Raw genomic sequence first — 25,079 nt, 5'->3', positions numbered from 1 at the left:
AGGTACATTGGGTTCCACAGGGAACACATTGCGGGGGTGCAGAGTGGATCTTGATCCAGAGGCACTAACAGACTAAAGCTTTAGGCTGTCCCAGGATGCACTGGGGCCTAATCTATAACCTCGCCTCCAGGCACTGGGAGCTCAGTATCATTAACCAGTCCACTGCAGGAGTAAGCAAGAGAGAAGAAAGATGTTAGTAACATAGAACCACATTCTCACGACAGGAGAAGGTACTAGCAACTAATGTCATAGAAACCCTAAGAAGCAAGGTGCGTCAGGGTGGGCGCCCTGTGGTACCCAATGCACCTCGCAGAATGAGTGTTAACCATGTTAAGTCTACCATAACACTCCTTTTCTGCAGCAGGGTACATTAGTTTCCACAGGGAAAACATTGGGATGTCCTAAAGCAGTTCATCAAGGGAGGGGACACGCCTTAGCGGATGTGAGAATCCAATGGAAGCATCCTGGGAGGCGAAAGTATCAAAGGCACAGAACCTAAGAACTGTGTTCACAGAAGCACACGTAGCCGCCTCGCACAATTGTTCTGCGGACGCGCCACGGCAGCACGCCCAATAAGGTCCAACAGACAGAGTAGAATGGGCTTTAATAGCAGCAGGAGCTGGGAGTCCAGCCTGAGCATAAGCTTGTGAAATCACCATTCTAATCCATCTGGCCATGGTTTGCTTATTCGCAGGCCAGCCACGTTTGTGGAAACCAAACAAGATAAAATGGGTATCTGACCTCCTGATAGATGCAGTCCTCTCCACATAAATACGGAGAGCCCTTACCACATCCAAAGACGGCTATTTGGAAGACAAATCTGAAGAGATAAAGTCCGGAACCACAATCTCTTGGTTAAGGTGAAAAGATGACACCACCTTAGGTACATAACCCGGTTGAGTCCTTAGAACTGCTCAGTCACAGTGAACTATCAGAAAGCCTAAGTCCGACACCCTTCTTGCAGGGGCAATAGCCAGCAAGAACAGGACCTTGGCCTTGAGCCATTTCAGGTCCACCGACTCAAGAGGTTCAAATGGAGACTATTGCAGGGCATTCAGTACAACAGACAGATCCCCTGGAGCCACAGGAGGGACATAAGGAAGCTGAATCCAAAGGACACCCTGAGTAAAAGTATGAACGTCAGGTATAGACGCAATTTTTCTCTGAAACCATACAGACAAGGCAGATATGTGAACCTTGAGGGAGGTCAGACGAAGACCTAAGTCAGTGTTCTGAATCAATATGCATCATAATTGTTATCAGCACACCAGGTGAAGTAAGACTTCCAGACCCTGTAATAAATTCGAGCAGATGCCGGTTTGCGGGCTTTCAACATAGTCTGGATAACCGCCTATGAGAATCTTTTGGCCCTCAGGAGTGATGCTTCAAGAGCCACGCTGTCAAAGCCAGCCTGGTCAGGGGCCTTGAACAAGGAGGTCTGGGCGTTGTGGAAGTAAAATCGGACCCTCTGACGATAGGCCTTGCAGGTCTGAGAACCAGTGCCATCTGGGCCACGCTGGAGCTATGAGAAGCAGAATTACTTTTGCTTGCTTGAACTTCCGAATTACCCTGGGCAAGAGTGACACTGGAGGGAACACGTACGACAGCCGAAACCTCCACGGTACCGCCAGCGCATCCATGAATGCTGCTTGAGGATCCCTTGTCCTTGCTCCGAAGACCGGAACCTTGTGATTGTGTCGAGACGCCATCAGATCTACGTCTGGAAGGCCCCACCTTTCCACGAGGAGTTGAAACACTTCTGGATGGAGGCCCCACTCGCCGGCATGCACGTCCCGACGACTGTGAAAGTCAGCTTCCCAATTCAGAACTCCCGGAATGAATATTGCCGTTATGGCCGGTAGATGGCGTTCTGCCCACTGTAGAATCCGTGAGACTTCCTTCATTGCTAGGCGGCTTCGAGTGCCGCCTTGATGATTTATGTAAGCCACTGTGGTGGCGTTGTCCGACTGTACTTGAACAGGACGGTTCTGAATTAAATGCTGGGCTAGGTTCAAGGCATTGAAGACCGCCCGCAACTCCAGAATATTGATCGAGAGGAGGGACTTCTCCTTGGTCCACCGCCCCTGAAGGGAGTGTTGCTCCAGCACCGCGCCCCAACCTCTTAGACTGGCATCTGTCGTCAACAGGACCCAGTCGGAAATCCAGAACAGACGGCCCCTGCACAGTTGTTGGTCCCGGAGCCACCAGAGCAGCGACAGACGGACCTCCGGAGTCAATGAGATCATTTGAGACCTGATCCGGTGAGGCAGGCCGTCCCATTTGGCTAGAATCAGCCTCTGGAGAGGGCGAGAGTGAAATTGAGCGTACTCCACCATGTCGAATGCTTACACCATGAGGCCCAGCACCTGCATCGCCGAATGTATCGGCACTTGCGGACGAGATAGGAAGCAACGAATCCTGTCCTGAAGTTTCAGGACTTTCTCCTGAGACAGGAACAACCGCTGGTTGTGAGTGTCCAATAGTGCTCCCAGATGCACCATGCTCTGAGCAGGGATCAGGGATGACTTCTTGCAGAAACCGGACCGTCACATCAAGATGACGCAGGAGAAGTTCTGGGGAGTTTGCCAGGATTAACAAGTCGTCCAAATCCGGCAGTATCCTGACCCCTTGACGGCGGAGTACCACCGTCATCACCGCCATGACTTTTGTAAAGACTCGTGTAGCCGTTGTTAAAGGTTAAGGTAACGCCCGAAACTGGTAATGGCAGTTGCCAATCGCAAATCTCAGGTATTGCTGATGAGACACTGCTACAGGAATATGCAGGTAAGCATCCTGTATATCCAGGGAGACCATGAAGTCCCCAGGTTCCAAGGCCAGAACTATAGAGCGAAGGGTTTCCATCCGGAACTTGGAAACCTTCACAAACCTGTTCAATGCCTTGAGGTTGAGAATGGGCCGGGAGGACCCATTCTGTTTCGGGACTAGAAACAGTGGAGAATAGTACCCCCGGCCCCTCTGCGCAAGAGGCACCTGTACTACGACGACTCCTGTATCTAGGAGGGTCTGTACCACCAAATGTAGAGTGTTTGCCTTTGTCTTGTCCAGCGGGACATCTGTCTGGCAAAATCGATGAGGGGGTCGGTTTTTGAAGGCTATGGCGTAACCTCGAGTGACGACTTCCCGTACCCAGGCATCTGAAGTGGTCTTCAACCATTCCTGGGTATACCCTAGAAGCCGGCCCCCCACCCTGGGATCCCCCAGAGGGAGGCCCGCCCCGTCATGCGGCAGGCTCATCTGTCTTGGAAGCTGGCTGACGGGCCGCCCAGGCTCTTTTGGGCTTAGGCTTACCAGGTTTGGAAGTGCGGGCCTGCTTGTTGTACGACTGACCTTTTGCTTTACCTGAAGGACGAAAGGAAGTACCTTTAGCCTTCGACACAGAAGGAGCAGTACTTGGCAGACAAGCAGTTTTGGCAGTAGCCAAGTCAGCCACAATCTTATTTAAATCCTCCCCAAACAGAATATCTCCCTTAAAAGGGAGTACCTCCAGGGTTTTTCTAGAGTCCAGATCCACAGACCAGGATCTCAGCCACAATATCCGGCGAGCCAGAACTGACGTAGTAGAGGCCTTGGCTGCCAGGATACCGGCATCAGAAGCCGCCTCTTTAATATAACGAGAAGCTGTGACAATATAAGACAAGCATTGTCTAGAATGGTCAGAGGAGATTTCAGCATCTAACTCCAAGGCCCATGCTTCAATGGCCTCTGCAGCCCAAGTAGCTGCAATAGTGGGCCTTTGTGCAGCACCCGTGAGGATGTAAATCGCTTTCAGACAACCCTCCACACGTTTATCCATAGGCTCTTTTAGAGACGCGACGGTGGTGACCGGAAGAGCTGAGGAAACCACCATCCTAGCCACATGCGAGTCCACTGGAGGAGGCGTTTCCCAATTCTTAGACGGCTCTGGCGCGAGGGGATAGCGAGCCAGCATCTTCTTTTGAAGCACAAACTTCGTACCTGGGTTTTCCCAGGGTTCCTGGCGTATTTCAATTAGGTGGTCAGAGTGAGGTAAAACTTGTTTAATCACCTTCTGATGCTTGAACCTATCTGGTTTCTTAGGAGGAACGGATGGCTCGGGATCATCCGTAATCTGTAAAATTAATTTAATAGCCTCCAAAAGATCAGGAACATCCACATGTGAACCACCCTCCCCATCAGCCGTATCCGAGTCAGAACCTGTGGAGTCAGTGTAAGTGCCGTCTTCATCAGACGAGGTGTCAGTGACAGCAGTGGATTGTGAGGAGACAAGCGCTCGCTTAGAGGACCGCTTGGACGTAGGCGAGCGACGGTCAGACTTTTTAGTAGTCAGGGACTGGTTCAACTTCTTTATTTGAGCAGATAAATCTTCTGCCCATGGCTGGTTAGCTGCTGGGACCACAAACGGTTGCACCGGCATTGGGGGTCCCATAGGGGGTGTTAGTTTATGAACTAGCGTATGCAGAAGCGTGGAAAAAGCGGCCCACGGCCATTATTTGCCACCGTCCCACTGGGGGGCAAGGAGCCCCCAGAACCAGAGCCCAAAGCTGCTATATTCTCCTCATAGGTATCTGCGGCTTCAGCAACACCGGCATTGTGTTCAGCCCCAGAACCGTTACCCTCAGAAGCAGACATGATATAACTTGCAGTATCAGGTAACACAGTACAATTTGTCAGCAGCACAATACCTCTAGCCCAAACCCCTGAGCAGTGTAGTCAGCACCAGCAGAGATAAAGGAGATATGGTGACTAAATTACAGAGAAAAATACGTAATACAGTATATCTTTGTGAAAATCCTATACAGGTTGAGTATCCCTTATACAAAATGCTTGGGACCAGAAGTATTTTGGATATCGGATTTTTCCGTATTTTGGAATAATTGCATACCATAATGAGATATCATGGTGATGGGACCTAAATCTAAGCACAGAATGCATTTATGTTACATATACACCTTATACACACATATTTCTAGAGGTGATTAATGTAGACCACTAGTGGGTACTACATTAAACAAAGAAGCTTAATGTGTGGCGCACTCTTATGTAATATTTGTTAATTTTAAAATATAACTTTTATTTCATTTCTTAAAATAAATCTCTATGTCCAGGCATGTGGGTATATGTAATAGCCTAAGAGTAGAACTACAGATAATAATTGCCTCTAATTTCCAATATTCAGATACTGGTGAAATTCCAGAATTGATAGGGGCAGTTAATTTACACTAATATTATCAAACTAAGTGATATATTTATGAAAAATACTTATGCTAATGGCTACCATTTTTGCCTATTAGCATGACTTATTCAGTCTCAGATCCTAGACGTGAATCTGACAAACTATTCTCTGGAAAAAATATGTATGATTGTTTACATATGAGACCTGATTATGTTGTGAAGCTACAATAGTAAAGAGGAGGTTTGGTTGAATGATTACCTTAATATCATCCCCATGAAGATCGTTAAGGCTGCCCTCAGCTTTATAAATGCAAAGGAATGTGTGAGAAAAATAGGATTTTGGTACTTACCAGGTAAATCCTTTTCTTTGAATCCACTAGGGGTCACTGGAGTACTCTTGGGATATGGACGGCTTAGCAGAAACAAAGGCACTGAATATTTAAATTTAGAACTCTCCACCCCTCCATATCCCAGAGTACCTCAGTGTACGACCTCAGTGTTTTTTACTGAGCGAACAGGAACTATAGAGAGGTTGACAATGGAGAATTCCTATAATATAACGGACAACAACAAAGTTGACACATAACGTTATTGTCAACTAAACAGTTGACACCATAACCGATAGACCTTTATAATTTGAACCAATCGGTTAAAATGTGTTACCATAAGCTCCTCTGAGCTTAATACAACCTAGGTAAAATGTGTTACCATAAGCTCCTCTGAGCTTAATACAACCCAGGTAAAACTGCTCTGGGTGGGCGTCCAGTGCCCCCTATGGATTCAAAGAAAAGGATTTACCTGGTAAGTACCAAAATCCTATTTTCTTTTTCATCCACTAGGGGTCACTGGAGTACTCTTGGGACGTACCAAAGCTTCCCTCGTGGGCGGGAGAGCTGTTTGACACCTGTAACAGTAGGCGGCCAAAGCTAGATGCTGATGCCGCAACCGTTTCATAACGTGTAAACGCGCACCAACGTGTGCACTGAAGACTATGTAGCCGCATCGTAGACGCTCCACGACCAGCTGGTCATGACATTCCCACAGAACCTGTGGGATGAGCTATTACTGACGTAGGCGACTGTAACTTAGCCTTAAAGTAAGCCTGACTTGTAGTCATTTTTATCCAACTGGATAATGTCTGCTGAGAAACTGGCTAACCCCAGTTGGCAGCATCATAGAGAACAAACAACGTATTCGTATTACGTACTGTAGACGTTCGGGACATATAGACGCGTAATGCGTGTACCACATTCAGAATTCTAAAATGTGCTGTCAACACAGGAACCACTATTGGTTTATTGATGTGAAGAATAAGAAATCGGAATTCGTCCGAAGTTCTGCTTTGTCATGAGAAAACTCAAATACGGTGGCTTGGAATACAAGGCACCCAAATGTGAAAACAAAACCCTTGCCGAAGCTAAGGCTAGAAGAAAAACGTTTTCCAAGTGAGAAACTTAATCCCCATTTGTTGTAAGGTTTCAAAATATGAAAACTGTAAGAAATCTGAACCCAGCTTCAAGTCGCATGGCGCTGTAGGTGGGATAAAATAAGATTTTACTTACCGATAAATCTATTTCTCGTAGTCCGTAGTGGATGCTGGGACTCCGTAAGGACCATGGGGAATAGCGGCTCCGCAGGAGACAGGGCACAAAATAAAAGCTTAAGGATCAGGTGGTGTGCACTGGCTCCTCCCCCTATGACCCTCCTCCAAGCCTCAGTTAGGATACTGTGCCCGGACGAGCGTACATAATAAGGAAGGATCTTGAATCCCGGGTAAGACTCATACCAGCCACACCAATCACACCGTACAACTCGTGATCTGAACCCAGTTAACAGTATGATAAATGCAAAGGAGCCTCTGAAAAGATGACTCAAACAATAATAACCCGAATTTTTGTAACAATAACTATATACAAGTATTGCAGACAATCCGCACTAGGGATGGGCGCCCAGCATCCACTACGGACTACGAGAAATAGATTTATCGGTAAGTAAAATCTTATTTTCTCTGACGTCCTAGTGGATGCTGGGACTCCGTAAGGACCATGGGGATTATACCAAAGCTCCCAAACGGGCGGGAGAGTGCGGATGACTCTGCAGCACCGAATGAGAGAACTCCAGGTCCTCCTCAGCCAGGGTATCAAATTTGTAGAATTTAGCAAACGTGTTTGCCCCTGACCAAGTAGCTGCTCGGCAAAGTTGTAAAGCCGAGACCCCTCGGGCAGCCGCCCAAGATGAGCCCACTTTCCTTGTGGAATGGGCTTTTACTGATTTTGGCTGTGGCAATCCTGCCACGGAATGTGCAAGTTGAATTGTACTACAAATCCAACGAGCAATCGTCTGCTTTGAAGCAGGAGCACCCAGCTTGTTGGGTGCATACAGGATAAACAGCGAGTCAGTTTTCCTGACTCCAGCCGTCCTGGAAACATATATTTTCAGGGCCCTGACAACGTCTAGCAACTTGGAGTCCTCCAAGTCCCTAGTAGCCGCAGGCACCACAATAGGTTGGTTCATGTGAAATGCAGAAACCACCTTAGGTAGAAATTGAGGACGAGTCCTCAATTCCGCCCTGTCAGAATGAAAAATTAAGTAAGGGCTTTTATACGATAAAGCCGCCAATTCTGACACACGCCTGGCTGAAGCCAAGGCTAACAGCATCGACACCTTCCACGTGAGATATTTTAAGTCCACAGTGGAAAGTGGTTCAAACCAATGTGATTTTAGAAAACTCAATACAACATTGAGATCCCAAGGTGCCACTGGAGGCACAAAAGGAGGCTGTATGTGCAGCACCCCTTTCACAAATGTCTGAACTTCAGGTACTGAAGCCAGTTCTTTCTGGAAGAAAATCGACAAGGCCGAAATTTGAACCTTAATGGACCCTAATTTTAGGCCCATAGACAGTCCTGTTTGCAGGAAATGCAGGAAACGACCCAGTTGAAATTCCTCTGTAGGGGCCTTCTTGGCCTCACACCACGCAACATATTTACGCCAAATGCGGTGATAATGTTTTGCGGTTACTTCCTTCCTGGCTTTGACCAGAGTAGGGATGACTTCTTCTGGAATGCCCTTTTCCTTTAGGATCCGGCGTTCAACCGCCATGCCGTCAAACGCAGCCGCGGTAAGTCTTGGAACAGACAAGGCCCCTGCAGTAGCAGGTCCTTTCTTAGAGGTAGAGGCCACGGTTCGTCCGTGAGCATCTCTTGAAGTTCCGGGTACCAAGTCCTTCTTGGCCAATCCGGAACCACGAGTATAGTTCTTACTCCTCTCCTTCTTATGATTCTCAATACTTTTGGTATGAGAGGCAGAGGAGGGAACACATACACTGACTGGTACACCCACGGCGTTACCAGAGCGTCCACTGCTATTGCCTGAGGGTCCCTTGACCTGGCGCAATATCTGTCCAGTTTTTTGTTTAGACGTGACGCCATCATGTCCACCTTTGGTTTTTCCCAACGGTTTACAATCAGGTGGAAGACTTCCGGGTGAAGTCCCCACTCTCCCGGGTGAAGGTCGTGTCTGCTGAGGAAGTCTGCTTCCCAGTTGTCCACTCCCGGAATGAACACTGCTGACAGTGCTATCACATGATTTTCCGCCCAGCGAAGAATCCTTGCAGCTTCTGTCATTGCCCTCCTGCTTCTCGTGCCGCCCTGTCTGTTTACGTGGGCGACTGACGTGATGTTGTCCGATTGGATCAACACCGCCTGACCCTGAAGCAGAGGTTTTGCTTGACTTAAGGCATTGTAAATGGCCCTTAGTTCCAGAATGTTTATATGAAGAGATGTTTCCATGCTTGACCACAAGCCCTGGAAATTCCTTCCCTGTGTGACTGCTCCCCAGCCTCTCAGGCTGGCATCCGTGGTTACCAGGATCCAATCCTGAATGCCAAATCTGCGGCCCTCTAGAAGATGAGCCCTCTGCAGCCACCACAGGAGAGACACCCTTGTCCTTGTCGACAGGGTTATCCGCTGATGCATCTGAAGATGCGATCCGGACCATTTGTCCAGTAGATCCCACTGAAACGTTCTTGCATGGAATCTTCCGAATGGAATCGCTTCGTAAGAAGCCACCATTTTTCCCAGGACCCTCGTGCACTGATGTACTGAGACCTGTCCTGGTTTTAGGAGGTTCCTGACTAGCTCGGATAACTCCCTGGCCTTCTCCTCCGGGAGAAACACCTTCTTCTGGACTGTGTCCAGAATCATTCCTAGGAACAGGAGACGTGTCGTTGGAATCAGCTGCGATTTTGGAATATTTAGAATCCACCCGTGCTGACGTAACACTACCTGAGATAGTGCCACTCCGACTTCTAACTGTTCCCTGGTTCTTGCCCTTATCAGGAGATCGTCCAAGTAAGGGATAATTAAGATGCCTTTTCTTCGTAGAAGAATCATCATTTCGGCCATTACCTTGGTAAAGACCCGAGGTGCCGTGGACAATCCAAACGGCAGCATCTGAAACTGATAATGACAGTTTTGTACTACAAACCTGAGGTACCCTTGGTGAGAAGGGTATATTGGGACGTGGAGATAAGCATCTTTGATGTCCAGAGACACCATATAGTCCCCTTCTTCCAGGTTCGCTATCACTGCTCTGAGTGACTCCATCTTGAATTTGAACCTTTTTATGTAAGTGTTCAAAGATTTCAGATTTAAGATTGGTCTCACCGAGCCGTCCGGCTTCGGTACCACAAACAGCGTGGAATAATACCCCTTTCCCTGTTGTAAGAGGGGTACCTTGATTATCACCTGCTGGGAATACAGCTTGTGAATGGCTTCCAAAACTGCCTCCCTGTCGGAGGGAGACTTTGGTAAAGCAGACTTCAGGAACCGATGAGGGGGAAACGCCTCGAATTCCAGTTTGTACCCCTGTGATACTACCTGTAGAATCCAGGGATCCACTTGCGAGTGAGCCCACTGCGCGTTGAAATTCTTGAGACGGGCCCCCACCATATCCGAGTCTGCTTGTAAAGCCCCAGCGTCATGCTGAAGACTTGGCAGAAGCAGAGGAGGGCTTCTGCTCCTGGGAAGCGGCTGCATGGTGCAGTCTTTTTCCCCTTCCTCTGCCCCGGGGCAGAAAAGAGTGGCCTTTTGCTCGCTTGTATTTATGGGAACGAAAGGACTGAGTTTGAAAAGACGGTGTCTTTTTCTGTTGATGTGAAGTGACCTGGGGTAAAAAGGTGGATTTTCCAGCCGTTGCCGTGGCCACCAGGTCCGATAGACCAGCCCCAAATAACTCCTCCCCTTTATACGGCAATACTTCCATGTGCCGTTTGGAATCTGCATCCCCTGACCACTGTCGCGTCCATAACGCTCTTCTGGCAGAGATGGACATAGCACTGACTCTTGATGCCAGGGTGCAAATATCCCTCTGTGCATCACGCATATATAGCAATGCATCCTTTAAATGCTCTATAGTTAACAAAATACTGTCCCTATCCAGGGTATCAATATTCTCAGTCAGGGAATCCGACCATGCGACTCCAGCACTACACATCCAGGCTGAGGCGATTGCTGGTCGCAGTATAACACCAGTATGTGTGTATATACTCTTTAGGATATTTTCCAGTCTTCTATCAGCCGGTTCTTTGAGGGTGGCCGTATCAGGGGACGGTAACGCTACTTGTTTAGATAAACGTGTGAGCGCCTTATCTACCCTAGGGGGTGTTTCCCAGCGCGTCCTAACCTCTGGCGGGAAAGGATATAGTGCTAATAATTTATTAGAAATTAGCTGTTTTTTATCGGGGAAACCCCACGCTTTATCACACACCTCATTTATTTCATCTGACTCAGGAAAAACTATTGGTAGTTTTTTCACCCCCCACATAATACCCTTCTTTGTGGTACTTGTAGTGTCAGAAAGGTTCAATGACTCTTTCATTGCTGTGATCATGTAACGTGTGGCCCTGCTGGACATCACGTTTGTCTCGTCACCGTCGACACTAGACTCAGTATCTGTGTCTGGGTCTGTGTCGACCCACTGAGGTAACGGGCGTTTTAGGGCCCCTGACGGTGTCTGAGACGCCTGGACAGGCACTAATTGATTTGCCGGCTGTCTCAGGTCGTCAACAGTTTTTTGCAAATTGCTGACATTATCACTTAATTGTTTAAATACAATCATCCAGTCAGGTGTCGACTCCCTAGGGGGTGACATCACTAACACAGGCAACTGCTCCGCTTCCACCTCATTTTCCTCCTCATACATGTCGACACACGCGTACCGACACACAGCACACACACCGGGAATGCTCTGATAGAGGACAGGACCCCACTTAGCCCTTTGGAGAGACAGAGGGAGAGTCTGCCAGCACACACCCAGCGCTATATATATATATATATACAGGGATAACCTTATATAAGTGTTACTCCCTTATAGCTGCTGTTAATATATTTATTTGCTGCCAAACGTGCCCCCCCTTCTCTTTTTTACCCTGATTCTGAAGCAGGACTGCAGGGGAGAGTAAGGGAGCCGTCCTTCCAGCGGAGCTGTGAGGGAAAATGGCGCTTGTGTGCTGAGGAGATAGGCTCCGCCCCTTCACGACGTCCTTATCTCCCGCTTTTTCTGTGTAAAATGGCAGGGGTAAAATACATCCATATAGCCCAGGAGCTATATGTGATGTATTCTTTTTAGCCACCTAAGGTATATACTGTAATATTGCGTCTCAGGGCGCTCCCCCCCCAGCGCCCTGCACCCTCAGTGACCGGAGTGTGAAGTGTGCTGAGAGCAATGGCGCACAGCTGCGGTGCTGTGCGCTACCTTAGTCTGAAGACAGGATCGTCTTCTGCCGCCGATTTCACCGGACCTCTTAGTCTCTTCTGGCTCTGTAAGGGGGACGGCGGCGCGGCTCCGGTGACCCATCCAGGCTGAACCTGTGATCGTCCCTCTGGAGCTAATGTCCAGTAGCCTAAGAAACCCGATCCACTCTGCACTCAGGTGAGTCCGTTTCTTCTCCCCTTAGTCCCACGATGCAGTGAGCCTGTTGCCAGCAGGACTCACTGAAAATAAAAAATCCTAAACTAAACTTTTATTCTAAGCAGCTCAGGAGAGCCACCTAGATTACACCCTTCTCGGCCGGGCACAAAAATCTAACTGAGGCTTGGAGGAGGGTCATAGGGGGAGGAGCCAGTGCACACCACCTGATCCTTAAGCTTTTATTTTGTGCCCTGTCTCCTGCGGAGCCGCTATTCCCCATGGTCCTTACGGAGTCCCAGCATCCACTAGGACGTCAGAGAAATGGAGGCTGCACTTTGATGACACCTTGTAGAAAGGTGTGTACCGACACCATAGAGTCAAACGTCTTGCACCCTCAGTGCAGATAAACGCAGTTCTCCATCCCACCCCGTCTGTAAAATAACAGAATACGGGTTCTATATAGGCACACCAAATTTTGTAATAATGAGCTGCCGTAAGCGGCTTCCTAGCTGGTAACATGGTTGGTATAACCGATACTGTAATGCCCTATATCTTTTCTTAAGAGGGCGGTCTGAACCACCACCCCGTAAACAGCAGCCGCGGTACATAGGTAAATAGGGGTAAAAGAACGGTCCCTGTTGTAACAGGTTGGACGTATTATGAGCGGGCAAAGATCGTGTGCAAGTATTCCTTGGAGATTCGAGAAGCAAGCTCTCCGAAACCCATGAGATATCACTAGTATGACTGTGACGAACTGTCTTATGATCCGTTTTAGCAACGGAGAGAGCAGCGGAAAACGGTGGAGCCAGATACACGAGGCTGTATGACCACACGAATGTGAGAACCTCCACCGCCACTGCCCTTGTGATCTGTCGTTCTGTACACATACTGAGCGTTTGTAATTGTGGCGAGATGCCATCATGTATACCTGAGGGTAACCCCACCTGTGGATTCACATATGAAACACCTCTGGATTTAATGCCCAGTTTTCTGGATAAAAATCCCGACGGGTGAGATCATCTGTCTAACAGATGTCCACTCCCGGAATGAACCCCGTCGACAACATCACCTAATGGTGTTCTGGGCAATTGAGGATTCGAGCTACCTCCCGCATTGCCATGCGGCTTCTCGGTCCTCCCTGGTTGTTGTGTATGCAACTCCCGTTGCGTTGTCTGACTGCACTTGGACAGACTGAAAGCGAAGCATGTAGTGCATTGTAAATTGCACGGAGTTCCAGGACATTTATAGACAGCAATCTGTCGTGATCCGTTTTAGAACCCTTGTCGCTGATCTTTTTAACTACAACTCCTCAACCTCTGAGACTCTCGTCCAGAGTATATACACCCTCGCCCCCCTGTGGGAAACGCGAGTGAACTCGGCGAACTAAAGCGCTTTGAAAACACATCATTGTTCCTAATAGGCGAATACACCAATGTACCGCTAGTGTGCGTGGCTTTTGCACTAATTGTACTAGATGGTATATTTGTTCTTTCTGGTGTAGTAGGTAAATTTCTTTGATTTACCGTATTTATAATCTTACCTAGGAATTGAAGTCGTTCAGACGGAATTAGATGCGATTGTTTTTGAACTTGACCTGCCACCGTGTACGTTAGTAGCGCAAGTAAGAGGAACTTCTGTTGAGACAGAGTTCTTATGAGCAGATCGTCTAAGTATGGAACGATTGTCACCGCCAGGGCCCTGAAATGAGCTATTGTCACCAACATCACTTTGGTGAATACCCGAGGCGTTGACCAGAGGACAAACGGTAGAACCTGAAATGGTTAATGGTTGTGACGTATTGCAAAACGCAAAAACCTGTGATGCGGTGACCAAACCGGAATGGGTAAATACGCATTGTGAAGATCAAGCGCAATCATGCAATCTTGTGGCTCAAAATATGTAAGTACTAACTGCAGTAAATCCATTTCCAACTGTAGTAAGTGACTTGCTGATTGAGACTGCGACGGAGCCCTCCGGCTTCGTTACCCCAAACAGAGGGGAATAAGTAACCCTGACTTTGTTGGTGTACCAGGTGTGGAAATAAAAACAGCTGAAACCAGCAGAGACTGAATGGCCACCTGCCAAAACGCCTAATTTCGTCCGACAGAGGCAGTCTTTTAAACTGTAAATAGCGGATACATACATGAGTGGATGTTTGGAAACCCGACAAATGTCACGTGTAAAGGCGCGCTTCCACAATTGGAAATTCTAGATGGCCTGAGAGGCCGTCAAGCCACTGGCTTGTTGACTTTAGCACCCTGGCGTTACAAGTCGTGACTGCTTTTGTACCACAGCCTTGAAAAGACTGAAGTCTAAAGGGATTAAACGTTGGGCCAAAGTATTTTCGTTTTGATACCGGAGGTCTGAATATCAAATTTAGGACCAAACAACTTCTGGCCTTGTTTTGGTGAAACTAGCGACGATGAAAAGCGAGAATCGTGTCAGCAGAAGCTTTACAGAGATACTCTGCAGCTTTTTATTAACAGTGATCGTCATTGTTTCCATACATAGAGCGTCTAGTGACCCAAATGTATCCTGGGTGTTTATAATGTTTGTCACAGACGAATTCACCAATGACGGATTGTTCCATTTAGATGTGGAAATGGGTAAATAGAGTTAAATGTTAGTCAGATATTCTAAATAATAACTCATTGAAGATCTGTTGTTTATGAAAATCGACAGATTAGATGTTAGAGTCTACCTAGTCTCTGTAAAAATTGAGACACTGACTCACTGGTTATTAGCAATGTATGGTTGTCAAAACCCCGCACTATCTGACTGCTGGTCTAATGTACCCTTCTCACTTGTAGGTATCGCTGTGAGGTTTGACATATAATTGTTAGATTAAATTATAAGACCAGTTAAATTAACACCCTGGTACCCAAAGGGAAATTGGACCTTTGGAAAGACTGAGACTCCTTTGTTAGAACTGGCGGAGTAACTTCCGAGACTCCGATGTTACCGCTCCTGTCGAGCGGAGTTATGCTTAACATAGGATCTGGGACTGACCCGGCTTCCGGAGTGGAAACGTACAAACCAACAGAATTTGTGGTGGATTTATGTACAGACATTGTAGTAAACCTTATATTTAGTCTGTGTTGGAGGCTTACCCCTTATACAGACAGACACCACAATAGCCAAAGGACAGACACTTGCACTAATTAGTAAAATGTTTACTTAAGTGCGTAATATATATATATATATATATATATATATATATATATATATATATATATATATATATATATATATATATATATATATATATATATATGGCTAAATACAGTTTACATGGGCCTATGTGAAACCTGAACCAAATTTCCCACTAACACCCCTGCGCCTCCGGTGGCGTAGAGATGTAGTGTAGGAATGTTCTGGAATTACCACTGGAAGAAACAGGAAACATGATTAAAAATGGCCCCCATGCCATGCTTACATTGAAACTCATAGGAGAAGTTACAATACCTGCTGCCACTGAGAATCACAGTCTAGTATACACTGATAATCACATCACATGCAGGTTACAATACAATCACAGGCAGGTCAAACGTAATATAAGCTCTGCCTGCAGTTATTATGTATTAATATCTTCTATAGATATTCTGTTAATATTAATAACTTCTATAGATAAAATATATATAGGCTCAACAGCCTATTACACTTGTAGCATCTGGCAGCTGAAACCACGCAGTAATCTGCCAGGGCCCCCACTCCCTCCCCCTTCCCTGTACTCCCTGTAGCGCTGTGTCTCAGCGGGGAGCTGGGAAGCTTATTGCAGAGAGGCGAAGGACCCTAGCCCAGAGCAGCAGAGATCGGCTGGCCGGAGCGCGGCGTTGCTAGGCAAGCTGGCCGGGTATGTTTGTGAGAGCACCGCTGTTCGAAGCTCTGTGCGGCGGGTCTCCGTCCCCCCCCCCTCTGTACTCCCTGTAGCGCTGTGTTAGCGGTGAGCCGGGACGCTCACTGCAGGGAGGCGAGAGACCTCCAAAGTAGCGGAGGACGGATTGCCGGGCCGCGTAGCTGTCGCTAGCCAAGCTGCGGCGGGTCTCTGGGCGCTGCACTTTCATACAGCGCTGACGGCGCGCCTGTTGGAAGACGGAGCGCCTGGGTCGGGAGAACGGAGCGGCAGACGGAGCTCTGGACGGAGCGGCTGGGCTAAGTGGCAGTGCGGTAGTGAGCGGCGCACCCAACGGACCCCACACAGCGGGGCGGCAGCCTGCGCTGACCGCCCCGTTTCCCCAGCATACCTTTTGTAGGAGGTCTGCGACGGCTTCTAAGCTCAGAGCTCTCCGGTCATAGCTGCGACGGGGCTTCTATCTGTAAGCTCCGTCCAGCTGTTTGATCACTTTTCCATGGCTGTAACGGGGCTTCTTTCTGTAAGCTCCGTTCAGCTTTTGATCATCTCATGGCTGTGACGGGCTTCTTTCTGTAAGCTCCGTCCAGCTGTTGCAGGCCAGTGGGCTGCCTGTGGCTGTGAGGGTGCTCTTTGTGAGGACCGACACGCCATGCGCTGCCCGTGCAGCGGCACTATCCCGGACCCATGTTTTTCAAGAAACTGGGAAGGGATGTGTTATAGTAAAAAGTAAAAATTAAAAATTTATAAAAAAATCTTCCACCAAGTGTGGGAAGTCCCCACAAGCCTTGTTCTTGCTGTGAGCACGGAAAAAACACTGAGGTCGTACACTGAGGTACTCTGGGATATGGAGGGGTGGAGAGTTCTAAATTTAAATATTCAGTGCCTTTGTTTCTGCTAAGCCGTCCATATCCCAAGAGTACTCCAGTGACCCCTAGTGGATGAAAAAGAAAAATTCAAAATTGTGATATGTAACATGTGTACACTCTGGCTATTACATATACCCACATGCCTGGACATAGAGATTTATTTTAAGAAATGAAATAAAAGTTATATTTTAAAATTAACAAATATTACATAAAAGAGTGCGCCACACATTAAGCTTCTTTGTTTAATGTAGTACCCACTAGTGGTCTACATTAATCACCTCTAGAAATACACTGCAACCTTAGCTTAGTGGCGCACCTCCAACCTGTTGCTATTTTTGGGCCCTTTCTTTTAGGCCAAATAATTCTTTCATTGGTTGGTTTTTCTGCAATTTATCGATAATTGTTTAATAAGTGCCTGTGCATTATCCTTTGGACTTTGTTGTCTCTCTCTAGAGATTGACCTTATACACACAGCCTGAAGGTCATTTTAACCAATATTTTTAATAACTTTGTGCATTAAACAAAGTGTGTGTACATTCACACAATTCATTTATGTTTCATATACACCTTAAACACACAGCCTGGAGGTCATTTAATACAATATTTTTAAGAACTTTGTGTATTAAACAAAGTGTGTATACATTGAGCCATCAGAAAACAAAGGTTTGACTATCTCACTCTCACTCACAAAATTCCGTATTTCGGAATATTTGGATATGGGATACTCAACCTGTATTAGATAAAACCTGACGCACCAAGCCCCCTCAGGTTATAGAATATAGGGATAGCAGGTTGAGTGAAAAACACGAAATGGACACCACTCAGCTATCAAATGCACACACAAATAATCACAGTCTGTACAATGCAGAGGTTATTACTAACAATAATACTGCACTGGACTAGCTTACACAGCTATATAACAATAGATATAACAGTACACAGTAAGAAGTGGATGTATATCACAGGGTAATTGTACTAGGAAACCCAGACTAAGTGCACTCTTTTCTTAACTAACACTGACTAAAAAAGGCAGGTAGAATACTTAAGTGTCTTGTAAAGTCACAGCACTGACAACCAGGCGGCTTTACATAGGAGGATTTTCCCAAGCATTCCCAGGAAAAGTGAGCTGAGTGATAATGGCGCCGCAGACACTGCCAGGGAGTGAGGGAGAGACAGATATGCAGCTCCAGGGCGGGAAGATTTGCAGAAAATGGCGCCCTGGGGCTGGGGGGAGAGGCTTTAGGTCCAAGCTCTATCCCCCTGCTGGCAAAACCACCGGGTACTGCGGGCTCTAATAAAACGGTTTATAGAGAAAACCTGACCTGTCCCATGCCCTGGTGATCTAGTGGGATCGCCTGTACTGCCACAGTGTCCACCGCCAGCACGCGCGGCCCGCCTCCCACTGACCGCGCCGGATCGCGATAAAGACAGAGTCCCGCAAGCAGGACCCACTTACCACCTCCCGAAGCGCGGCCACGCGATCCCGGAGAGCCCCCGTTGTGTGTGCCTGACAAGAAGAAAACCGGAGCCTCCTGCTGTAGTTACCCGGCAACCAGGGCTCGGGAGTGTACAGCGCCGCTGGGGAGAGCCGGAGCTGCAGCCGTGAATGTCCACTGACATGTAACACTGCTGCTGCCCTTGAAGTCTTCACTTTTTTCCTCAGAAAAAAAAGCTCTTCTCAGGGCTGCCTGGAGCAGCCCCTCTGTTAAGTGCCTGCTACTGCAGCACCAACTACAAAACTGAGATCCTGTGCAGGGAGGCAGGGTGATATAGAAGGCGGCGCTATGCATTCTGGGAACAGTCAAAGCTTTGAGCCTGTTGGTGCCTCGGATCAAGATCCTACTCTACACACCCCATTGTCCATTCCTTGTGGAGCCCAGTGTACCCCGCAGCAGAAATAAATAAATAAATATTATATATATATATATATATATATATATATATATATATATATATATATATATATATATACATACATACACATACATACACATACACACACACACACATATACACACACTTACATATATACCGCAAGTATATATCAGAATACTCGCACAATATATTCTGTAACAGGTACACTCTTTCTTAACGCTGTCTGTATAAAGACATGTAGAATACTCAAGTGTTTGTAAAGTCACAGCGCAGTATACAGGCGGCTCTACAAGGGAGACCTTGCCCTGCAATCCCAGAGACCAGTAGTAGCTATGCTCAGAAGATGGCGCCCAGCGTCTCTGTCAGGGAATGAGGGAGAGTGTGAGGCAGCTGCAGGGCGGAAATCCATGTGGAGATGGCGCCCTGGGCCGGGGGAAGGGCTGCAGGTCAAGCGCCGGTTCCCCTATGCTGGATTTCCACCGCCGGTACTATAGAGCCTTATTAAACAGGGCGTTCGTACGCCCGACCTGTACTCTTACGCCCTGGCGGTCTAGTGTGGTCCCTGCTCGGTGACAGTATCCAGCCCAGCAACCCATCTCCCTAGGTCGCAGACCAAACGCGATTTAATGGCAGGTCCAGCATGGGGGACCCTCTTACCTCCTCCCCTTAGCAGCCACGCTATCCAGGAGAGCAGTCTACGACTGTGTGCCTAAGCTGGAGCGTCTCCGTCCCAAGTACCCGGAAACTGAGCCGCAGGTGTATGCAACGCCGCTTGGGAGCTGATGGAGCTGCAGAGCTGAAGTGTCACCCTGACATACAGCGCTGACAGCCCAGTTGAACAAATCTTCTTAGAAAAGCTTTTTCAGGGCTACCAAGTACAGTCCTCGGTTAGGTGACCTGCTGCACTAACTCAAAATCTGAGCTCTCAGTGCCTGGAGGCGGGGTTATAGGAGTCCCCAAAGCAAACTGAGACAGCCTAAAGCTTTAGCCTGTTGGTGCCTCTGGATCAAGATCCACTGTACACCCTCCCCCCCCCGAATATTTTTCCTGTGGAAACTAATGTACCCTGCTGCAGAAATGGAGATTCTCATTTCTTGCCATTATCCACTTTCACGGCAGGCTACTTTTATAGCACTTTACATTCAGAGCGCATAACTCCTAAACTTACACTAATGAATCCCAAATAAGGTAAAATTGTCTGTAAAAGCAATTGTTTCTTAGCACTAGCCTGCATCTATGAACATACAGAAGGCAACAGCATTAATATCAATAGCGTGCTATTAAAGTATTCTAAGGTAAAATGGTCGCTGTTCCACAGTACCTAAGGGCAGGAGAGAAGGAGGCAGAGCTTAGTCAGGTAACACATCAGCAGCTTGTCAGTCACTCACCTCGTGTTCTGTGATATTTATGAGAAGCTCCTGCTGCAGAAACTGCTCCAATATGTATTTAGGTGCCATGTCCACCAGAGACTTACAAATAAATAGACATATTAGGTAAATCAAGGTGCATCAACTACATAAAATACAGAAATAATATTTATATGGCAAAACGCTGCAAATCCCTACACTGGCTCCACGTGTCCTCCAGAGTCAAATCACCCTTACCTACAAAGTACTCATCAATGTCACTCCTTCTTACATCTCAGAATATACTCTACTTGCCCTCATCACCAACTCACTCCCACTGATAAGACTTCTCTTGTTATCCTCTTAGGGAGAACCCTGCTAACCAGAACACTCCCACATTCTACTAAGCAATACGTCACTTGCAAATATCCAAATCTCTATACGGATCCACTTCTCTTATTTCAGCTGTGTCCTCTTCCCCTTTGTTTTATTTTATCTTGTCTATGGTGGTCATTCCGAGTTGTTCGCTCGCTAGCTGCTTTTAGCAGCATTGCACACACTAAGCCGCCGCCCTCTGGGAGTGTATCTTAGCTTAGCAGAATTGCGAACGAAAGATTAGCAGAATTGCGAATAGAAATTTCTTAGCAGTTTCTGAGTAGCTCCAGACTTACTCAACCATTGCGATCAGTTCAGTCAGTTTCGTTCCTGGTTTGACGTCACAAACACACCCAGCGTTCGCCCAGACACTCCCCCGTTTCTTCAGACACGCCCGCGTTTTTCCCAGAAACACCAGTGTTTTTTCGCACACTCCCAGAAAACAGCCAGTTTCCGCCCAGAAACACCCACTTCCTGTCAATCACAGTGCGATCACCAGAACGATGAAAAATCCTTGTTATGCCGTGAGTAAAATACCTAACTTTTGTGTAAAATAACTAAGCGCATGCGCAGTAAGCAACTAATCGCAATATAGCGAAAATCGGCAACGAGCGAACAACTCGGAATGACCCCCTATGTTGTGTGTCTCTCTGTTATGCACATCCTGTCTGCTCCATTGGCCAACACTATGGAGGGGTGTAGTATGTTATGCTGGCTGCGGGCACGGTGGCACGCCACGCTATCTATTCTCCCTCCAGGGTGGTCGTGGACCCCCAAGAGTGAGAAAAGCTGTCGGTAGTCGGGATTCCGGCGCCGGTATGCTGGTCGTCGGGAGCTCGGTCACCTGCAAACTGAAGACCACCCCTATAGAGAACTATGGTGCCTTCCAAATCAACTATAACATACTGTAGCATCAACAGATGAAGCAATGCTTTGCAGAGAACATTTAACAAATTACATCAGCCCCTGCCCCAGTGGAGTTTACACACATACACACATCTGTTTTATACTGCGGTGAACATATGCAGAACATACACACACTTGAAATAGAATCCATGGCCCCAACACTGTAAGGCAGCAATACGAACCACGGTATTTTTTACATTAAACTAATGTTAATGCATAAAAACAAAATGTAGTATCAAGTAACTCATTCATTTCTTTATTAACCACCATATTGGTTCTAGTTTGACGATTACTGGTTGGAGTTAACTATGTAGAATGTGTGTGTAGATGTTACTTCAGATTACACTGAAAACACTACATGCTTAGGGGCAGATTTATCAATGAGCGATATTATTCTTATCACTTGTTATGAATGATAAATGGTGCTCCAGCCAATCAGCTCCTGTAATGTTTTTGAAAAATAACAGGAGCTGATTGGCTGGAGTACCATTTAACATTTGCAACCAGTGATAACGATAATATCACTCGTTGATGAATCTGTCCCTTAGTTCTTGCTACCTTGTAGGCAAGCTGTACTGTATATAATATAGAGATGAAATATATACTACTATTGTGGCTTAAATAGATTTACCTGCTTAGCAGATGGCGTCATTCCTTGCTGCACCACTATAATGGCTCTGGTGATGTTTTCTTCCTGCATTCTCTGGCAGTACATCTTTATGGTCTTTATGCCAACCTTTGGTTCCTCTGTCAATTAATGAAAAGTTAATCAAGTCTACTTCACATTCACAAGTCACATAACACACCTCCAGAAATGTATGAACTTACCGGGAAAAAACACAAACATCTGGTCAGTGGGATCATCATTGTGCGCAACCAAAACAGTAAGATCAGTTCGACGGGGTCGCCCTTCACTTGGTTTGTCCCCAAATTGTCCTTTGAATTCATCCAATGTCTGATCCAGCTCATCTTGTGTCACAAGGTAACCTCGATCATGGCACAACTGAGGGTTTTCAAAGTTAAAGTACAGTTCTTTTTGGTTGTTCCACTGAACGGCTAGAGTGGCCCTAGGGGTATCACTACAACCTGCTTCCCTATTCCTGCTTGGTGACATTTTTTCTATGCCATTTTTTTCCTAGAGCAGTAACGATTGGGTCTCTATTCTGAAAACAGAATCCAGGACGCTAACTCCAGCTACCATTTTAGAGCTGGTAACTCTAGAAAGTATTGGCGCCATGTTTTGTCCTCCCATTCTTTTAATAGAGGCACAAGTCCTCCACTGAGGGGTCTGAGCTGATTATCATACCAAGGGACCCCAAATTGCTTACTCTCCAATAGTAGTAATAAGCTCTGGAGCACATAATATAATGCTGGCCTCCCCCGCTGGTTTTTAAAGATTCAGTATGGTTTACCGGCGGACGGGATGCCAGCTGTAAATATCCCGATAGCAGCATCCCGTCCGCTAGAATGCAGGCAGCGGGGTGAGCACTAAGAGTCCCCTTGCGGGCTCGCTGCGCTCGCCACAGGATCTATTCCCACTGTATGGGTGTCATGGACACCCACGAGTGGGAATAGCCCTGATGCACCAGGATTCCGGCTGGCGGGATTCCGGTGTCTGTATCATGACCGCTGGGATTCCGACAGCAGGCAAATTGAACGAATCCCGTTTTTAACAGAGAAAATAAGTGCTGTCAATAACATCAAATCAGTGGCGCAGGCTGTTGCTGAAAGAATTTGACAGATATTCTCCTTGACTCACAGTCTGAGGGCCTGGAGCAGCCAATTAAAAATGGGGAGCCCAATACTTTCAAAACGTGGTGTATGAAACTATGACACCCTTCTTGACAGCTGCCTATGATTTCTATTTACTGAGCAAGCACAAGATAGAAAGAAAGAAAACGCTTTCTCTAAAAAAAAGTAATTTACAAACACCTCAGAGGTATTACTTAGAACTATCACCCCAGAGACTGATGAGAGACTGCCCTACCACTTATACACTGGGACCGAGCCAACAAACACACTAATTCCTCAGGTGGCCACCTGGTACAGTTACAGGAATCAAAAATTACTAACTAGACTTTTGTCATTTACCTAAACACATAGGAGTCAGCTCAATTCAGCGCACTGATAATAGCACTGGGAAGGAGGTCCCGGAGCTATTCAATTCAGTGCGCTGTTAAGTCCGACTGCAGGATTTCTGCTTGCACCCCTCGTGAGGTGCGAGTAGAAATCCAACAAAACTAGTGCCACAATACTGTTTTTCATGCCTTAGCGCTTCGCAAACAGTATGACAGCGGTTTAAGGCGCTGAGTATGGGGGGGGGGGGGGGGGGGAATACATATTTTAAAAAAATAGAAAAATAATAATAATAATAATAATAATAATAATAATAAATAATCAAGACATTTTGGACTCCCCATATATACACTGCTCAAAAAAATAAAGGGAACACTAAAATAACACATCCTAGATCTGAATGAATGAAATATTCTTATTAAGTACTTTGTTCTTTACATAGTTGAATGTGCTGACAACAAAATCACACAAAAATGATCAATGGAAATCAAATGTATTAACCCATGGAGGTCTGGATTTTGAGGGTGACTCCAAATCCAGACCTCCATGGGTTAATAAATTTGATTTCCATTGATCATTTTTGTGTGATTTTGTTGTCAGCACATTCAACTATGTAAAGAACAAAGTATTTAATAAGAATATTTCATTCATTCAGATCTAGGATGTGTTATTTTAGTGTTCCCTTTATTTTTTTGAGCAGTGTATTATACACACACACCAAGCTGTTTTCTATATAAATTTATAAATTATGTTAAATTCTATTATTGCAACATTTAGAAGCCGACCAACTGTGCCAAAGTCTTCCCCATCTGGTCAGTCCCACTATCACTCAATCATAGATATGGAAATATAGTTACATTGTATCGCCTGATAGCCAAATTGTTCAGGTGTGTACCCAGATTTAAACAAAGCTGGCCATACACTACGTCAATATCATGTACGAATGCATGATATTGATGCGTCATTCCACCCATTGCATTCGATACACGCATCGTGCATGTTTTGGGTATTAACACGATGCGATGTGCGGCCCCACGGGTCACAAGTCGCATCAACTGATCATATGTTCTGCACACATCACCAGTCGATCCTGGCAGCGGGCAATAGTCCAATCTATTGGACGCCAGGCCAGGGAGCTGGCAGGGGAGGGGGCGTGATGGGGTTCGTGGGACAGCTCTCATCTAATGCAAGTCCCCCAGGTGTATGGCCAGCATAAGACCTGCTCCCAGGTTTGAGGCTCATCTGCACACAGGTGTGTAAAGGTAAGACCTCCGACAAGCATACCAGCTATAAAACAAGTGAAATTAGATAAGCCGAGTGATCGATCGGGACTGGCCAGACGAGGAAGACTGTGGTGCAGGCCATCCCTAACAGGAAATAACTGCAAGAGAACTTGGCTGAGCTGCAGCTTTGGTGAGTGGAGCTCAGGTGGGAGAGTGTAGGTAAGGTGCTCCCGTGCAGTGTGTCTGGTCATTTTCTTCAAATAGTTTTATCAGTGATCCCCCATCTGTCCCAATAGCGCAAACCCCACATAGTTTTACTGCTACTCTTTAGTATCATCCCGACACTGCTTGAGCCCCCAGAGATATTTGGGCCTAAAATAAGTCCCACAGACTGTACGAGGCTCATATCTCCAAGCCTAGCGGGTTTGTGATCTCATGGTCCCCAGTGAGAATGGCGGCGTTATGTGAGCGCGGC

General features: G+C 46.8%; 2 protein-coding genes across 4 annotated transcripts in view; one reads left to right on the top strand and one right to left on the bottom strand.

Moving 5' to 3' along the window:
* POLR2E (RNA polymerase II, I and III subunit E) overlaps positions 1–25,079 on the bottom strand; it is a 41,732-nt gene that overhangs the window by 16,336 nt on the left and 317 nt on the right. The window contains exons 2-4 of one of the 3 annotated variants that reach the window (XM_063914361.1): positions 22,134–22,308; positions 21,937–22,052; positions 20,067–20,147 (exon numbers count right to left, since the gene is read on the bottom strand). In XM_063914361.1, the coding sequence (XP_063770431.1) occupies positions 20,067–20,147; positions 21,937–22,052; positions 22,134–22,308 (372 nt within the window). The remainder of the gene's footprint in view (positions 1–20,066; positions 20,148–21,936; positions 22,053–22,133; positions 22,309–25,079) is intronic. The other 2 variants (XM_063914362.1, XM_063914363.1) reach the window with 2 other exon arrangements.
* The window catches only part of LOC134902057 (THAP domain-containing protein 5-like), a 131,002-nt gene continuing 130,560 nt past the window's right edge, over positions 24,638–25,079 (top strand). Inside the window, exon 1 of the mRNA XM_063914360.1 lies at positions 24,638–24,794. The gene's annotated coding sequence lies outside the window, so the exon portion shown is untranslated. The remainder of the gene's footprint in view (positions 24,795–25,079) is intronic.

This window comes from Pseudophryne corroboree, chromosome 1, assembly GCF_028390025.1.
Source record: "Pseudophryne corroboree isolate aPseCor3 chromosome 1, aPseCor3.hap2, whole genome shotgun sequence".
Classification (NCBI taxonomy): Eukaryota; Metazoa; Chordata; class Amphibia; order Anura; family Myobatrachidae; genus Pseudophryne; species Pseudophryne corroboree.
Note: the sequence above shows the minus strand (reverse complement) of the source record. Positions and strands in the feature narration are given on the sequence as shown.